The sequence below is a fragment of the Populus trichocarpa genome, chromosome 11 (assembly GCF_000002775.5).
Source record: "Populus trichocarpa isolate Nisqually-1 chromosome 11, P.trichocarpa_v4.1, whole genome shotgun sequence".
In the NCBI taxonomy this organism is placed as follows: Eukaryota; Viridiplantae; Streptophyta; class Magnoliopsida; order Malpighiales; family Salicaceae; genus Populus; species Populus trichocarpa.
This window is the reverse complement of record NC_037295.2, coordinates 4,050,197-4,054,939: the sequence shown is the minus strand read 5'-3', so window position 1 is coordinate 4,054,939 and position 4,743 is coordinate 4,050,197. Positions and strand designations below refer to the sequence as shown.

Below are 4,743 nucleotides of genomic sequence, written 5' to 3'. Positions count from 1 at the left end.
AACCAATTAAATATTAAAAAAAAATTCCCGTATTAATCCGAGTTAGCACAGGCTTATCATATTTTAAAAGTGGTATGATCCACAGGCAAGTGAAGTGGTTGTGAGGAGAGAAGTCAAGAATGAAACCAGGCGATGGATAGGGTTTAGCCAGTCAAGAGCTGGGCCTAACCGAGACTAGTAGGATGTAAGCTTCCATTCTCTTGCGGCCCGTGTGGCATTGGCTCATGCTTGAGGGCCAGATCATGCAAGGGTCTCAAAACACTGGGCCCTTCGTAAGCGCATACCTAAATAATAATAAAATATTTAGGAGTACAATAATAATTCAGATTTAAAATGTTTTTTTAGAAATATATTAAAATAATATTTTTTATTTTTAAAAAATCATTTTTAATATTACAATATAAAAATTAATTTTAAATAAACAAAAAATTTAAATTTTAAAAGACATGATTTCAACTATATTTTTAAATACTATTTAAATAAATAATACTATGACACATCAAACTCGGATTAAGTTGATTTATTTGATTATAAAATATAAATGACTGAAATGTGAAATGGAAAATAAGGAATTAGAATTAAAACTAAGGAATCTAAATGGTTTTTTTATAATTAAAAAATAAAAAATAAATTTGTAAATGAATATGTGAAAACATCATAAATATATTTTCAAACTTAGTATATTTATAAAGATAGTCTTCTAGTTCTACAAATTAAAAAATATTACATTTGAATATAAAATCCAATTTTTTCCTTTTCTTACCCTAAAATTTTAAAATATTTGAGTAGTACTTAATTCTAATCAACCTCCTAGTGTTTTTACGAGAGACTACAACATTTACGAAGATTTGCAAGGAAAAATATGACCAAAAAAATTAGTTTTTTTCTTTTTAATTACAAGATAACATGCGAGAAATATAAATATAACATCAAAAAATATCAATTGATTATTTAAAAAATATAATAGATATTATTTTTAAAGTATTTTTTATTTACAAATATATTAAAATATTTTTTTAAAAAAAAAATTTAATGTCAAAATAATATAAAAACATATAATTTTTTATTTTAAATTATCATTATTATTATTATTTAAAGAATAGTTGGATTGTAATGAGTAAATTACGAGGGTAGAAGTAGAACATGTGATGTTCAGCGACGTGTCGTCTTCTTTGTTTCCCTCTGAGGTCCCTTCCTCCACTTCTCCTCTCTTTAAATGTGCCTAACAAACTAACCAACTGAAATTCCTCCTGGGTTGCAAGTGTAACAACAAACAGAAAATTTCCACTTCAAACACTTCAATCTTCGATCAACAAAATTCCCAAATGAAAACCCTAATTTTTATAAACCCAATTAATTGCGCAGCTCCACAATCCCCTCCTTCAATTTTCCTCTTTCATTTTCATTCACTTTCTCGAGAAAATAAAAAATCCCTCCTTCGCATTTCCCATACAAAAAACCCTCTCTTTACTCACAAACCCCGACATTTCTCTCCAATCAAAGCATCTGCTTCAGACACTTATAATGGCTGGCACGACTTGGGACTCATTGGTGGTGACTCAGTCAACTCGGGTGAGTCAACCCAGTTGAGGAATTTTCTAGTTTCTATAGGAATCGACGATAAAAAACATGTCTTTATGTTTATATTGGGTATTTTTTGTGCCCTTGCAATTTCTAGGGTAAGGGTTTCTTCAATTGTAGTGTTTCCAGCTTCTGTTTTGGTTTTTGCTGTTGGGTTTTCCTTTGGGTTTGTACGTGGGGGGAGTTTTAATGAGTTTAATGTGAATGGAATTAAGAGAAAAGCTAAAGAGGAGTTTTTTAGGGTTTATAGTGAGAGGTTAAGGAGTTTAGTGGGTTTTTTTGATGGTTTTGATGTTAAAGCTAGTGACTTGAAGAATGATATACAGAGAGCTATTGATTCTAAAGAAATTAAATTGGGTGATTTGGAGAATTATGTTAATGTGATTCAATCGATAAAGGCTTCGGCTTTGAATGCGAGAAATATTGTCCAGGCAAATATCGTTAATTCAGGAAATGTTAATGGTGTGTTAGTTGAGAATCAGAAATCATCTTCAAGTATGAAAGGTAAGGAGATTGGTGAAGTTGGGTTTGAGTTTTTACAATTTGTTGGGGGTTTGTTTGGAGAGAAAGCGGTTAGTTCAAAGAGTAATAAAGTGAAGGAGAAAGAGAAAGAGATTGCTAAGCAGGGGACTGCGAAGGGTGTGGAAAATGATCGAGCTCAAGGAAATAACTCGACGCCAGTTGTTGAAGAAGAGGTTCTTAATGCTGTTGATAATGAGAAAGCGAATAGGGATTTCCTGTTTTCTCAAGGTTCAATGAATAAGTCTGCTTTGAATTTGGATAGTCAAAGGACTAGAATTGTTTCAGAAAATGGAAAGATGAATTTGGGGGATGTAGGTGGGGATAGAAAAAGACTTGTTAATAATGAAGAGTATCGTTACCAAAATAACAGGTTGCAGTTCATGGGTAATCATGGTGTTTATTGGAAGATGGATCAAAATAATGAAACTGAAACATGGAAATCCCAGGATAATCTATTTGATTCTGTGGATTTTGGTGTCAGTTTAGAACAAATGGAAACAGAAACTAACTTCGTACAAAAGCAGATGTACAGGAAATCCTCCAGAGCTTACAGATCCTCACACACCTGGAAGATGAGTGAAGATGAGAGTTACAGGTCTCAACTCAAAGAAGGGTGGGTGGATGATGATTTGCATTTAGGTGATCACCAGTCAGTACCTGATAGTGAAGTTGTTTCGTCTTCTTCTTCTTCAGTGGTTTCAGATGACGTGGTGTTTGATAGGCACCTTACAGAAGCTAACAACCTTCTGAAACAAGCCAAGGAGTTTCTAAGGGGAAGGAGTGATGAAGAGCATGTAGAAATTATTTTGCACAAGTCTGCGAAGTTACTTTCCAAAGCCATAGCCATGAAGCCCATGAGTCTGTTGGCTGTCGGCCAATTGGGCAATACATATCTTCTTCATGGAGAACTAAAATTAAAGATTAGTCGCGAGCTGCGAACTCTCCTCTCAAGAAGGGATCCGTTTTATGCAAATGATCATGGTGGAATGCTCAAAGGTCTAGATGATCAGGTAATAAAGAAAGATAAAATAGCATCTGTACTTGTAAATGTGTGTGAAGAGTGTGAAGAACTCCTAGTTGAAGCGGGCAGAAAATATAGGCTGGCATTATCGATTGATGGGAATGATGTGAGAGCCTTGTACAATTGGGGCCTTGCCCTCTCCTTTCGTGCTCAGTTGATTGCAGATATTGGACCAGTAAGTGTTCACTGGCACCTTGACATTGTTATAATTTTATTGTTGATTCTGTATGTATTGCTAAGGCTGCTTGGTTTGGCCCTTCTTGTACAAGTGTCCATGTAATTAGCTCAGTTAGGATTTGGACTACAGGAATAACCTTTCAGGTTGCAGCTTACTTTTAACAATTTAACATCCAGTGCTGAATCTTCAATCTTTTTTGGATTTCAGGAAGCTGCTTATGATGCTGAAAAGGTGTTCTTGGCTGCAATTGACAAATTTGATGCCATGATGTCCAAAGGCAATGTCTACGCACCAGATGGTGAGTAACTTTTTTTCTTTACTAAAAGTCAATCGAGTTATAAACTTATACTGGAAGGATCTGTTTGACAAAAGATGATATCCATTTAAGACAATTGCAAAGGGAGAATCATGACTTACCTGGAGTTCTAAGGAGCACGGCAATGTAGGAGTTGCAAAGATAAGATTATCGTCATTCAAACACACGTTCAATTGCCAGCATAAAGTTCTTTTATTTGTGCAACAATAAATTGAATTCGTTCAGAAGCAACAAAAAAGAAAAAAAAGTGGTGTGTCAAGAAAGTATAAAATTATACTGAACTTTAACATTGGTGGATTGCAGCCTTGTATAGATGGGGTGTGGTATTGCAGCAGAGATCCCGTTTACGGCCAACTAATAGTAGAGAGAAAGTGAAGTTGCTGCAGCAAGCAAGGAGGCTCTATGAAGATGCTCTTCATATGGACTCTAACAATCTTCAAGTAAGAGAAGCCTTATTATCATGTACGTCTGAGCTCAATCATAGGCTATTGTAATCACTTTGAAGCAAGAGTTGATTGTTTCAGTGCTTTCCATTTGTATCCCATCCTCTATTCTTTCCAGTTCCAGTTCACCAGCTAGGTTGTATTATATGTATAGAAAACAATACCCAGATAAGAAAATAAAAGCGGGGAAAGGTCTTGCTAATTTTTTTCCTGAGTCATTCTCCATCATGCTCAAGTAACTGATACTGTCTCCTCCTCCTCTTCTCTATAACCATGCCATTTGTTTCCGGGCATCTTCAACTGAGACACCGAATAATGACCTTTGTTAATGAAAATTATTGTTCGTGTTCATTTAGCTGACCTTTTCTTTCTTTGAATTCCATTGGTCAAACTTGGGAGATGATTATTTGTTAATGAAATTGATTTTTAAATTCTGCCTTTCATACTCGAGAGTGGATTTGCCAATGAGAGGAACAGATTTGATATGCACCAAACCCTGTTTGCCATCTTGAACATCGTTTTCCAGTTCAAGACAAATTTCCCTCCGCGCATGGTGTCCCGCTCCGCTAGAAAGGATACCGCTTAGAGGTTGTTTATTTTTGCATTATAATCAAAGTTTTGTGAGTGATTTTTTAAAGCTGGTTTTTACTTAAAATTAAAATTTTTAATATTTTTAGATAGT

General features: G+C 34.6%; 1 protein-coding gene across 1 annotated transcript; it reads left to right on the top strand.

The window, feature by feature from the left end:
• The first annotated feature begins 1,145 nt into the window (after window positions 1-1,145).
• On the top strand, window positions 1,146-4,275 carry LOC18103004 (uncharacterized). The gene is made up of 3 exons (XM_024581541.2): window positions 1,146-3,299; window positions 3,510-3,600; window positions 3,922-4,275. Exons 1-3 carry the CDS (start codon window positions 1,326-1,328, stop codon window positions 4,110-4,112), a joined length of 2,256 nt encoding a protein of 751 aa, XP_024437309.2. The 5' UTR covers window positions 1,146-1,325; the 3' UTR covers window positions 4,113-4,275.
• Window positions 4,276-4,743: the final 468 nt, after the last annotated feature.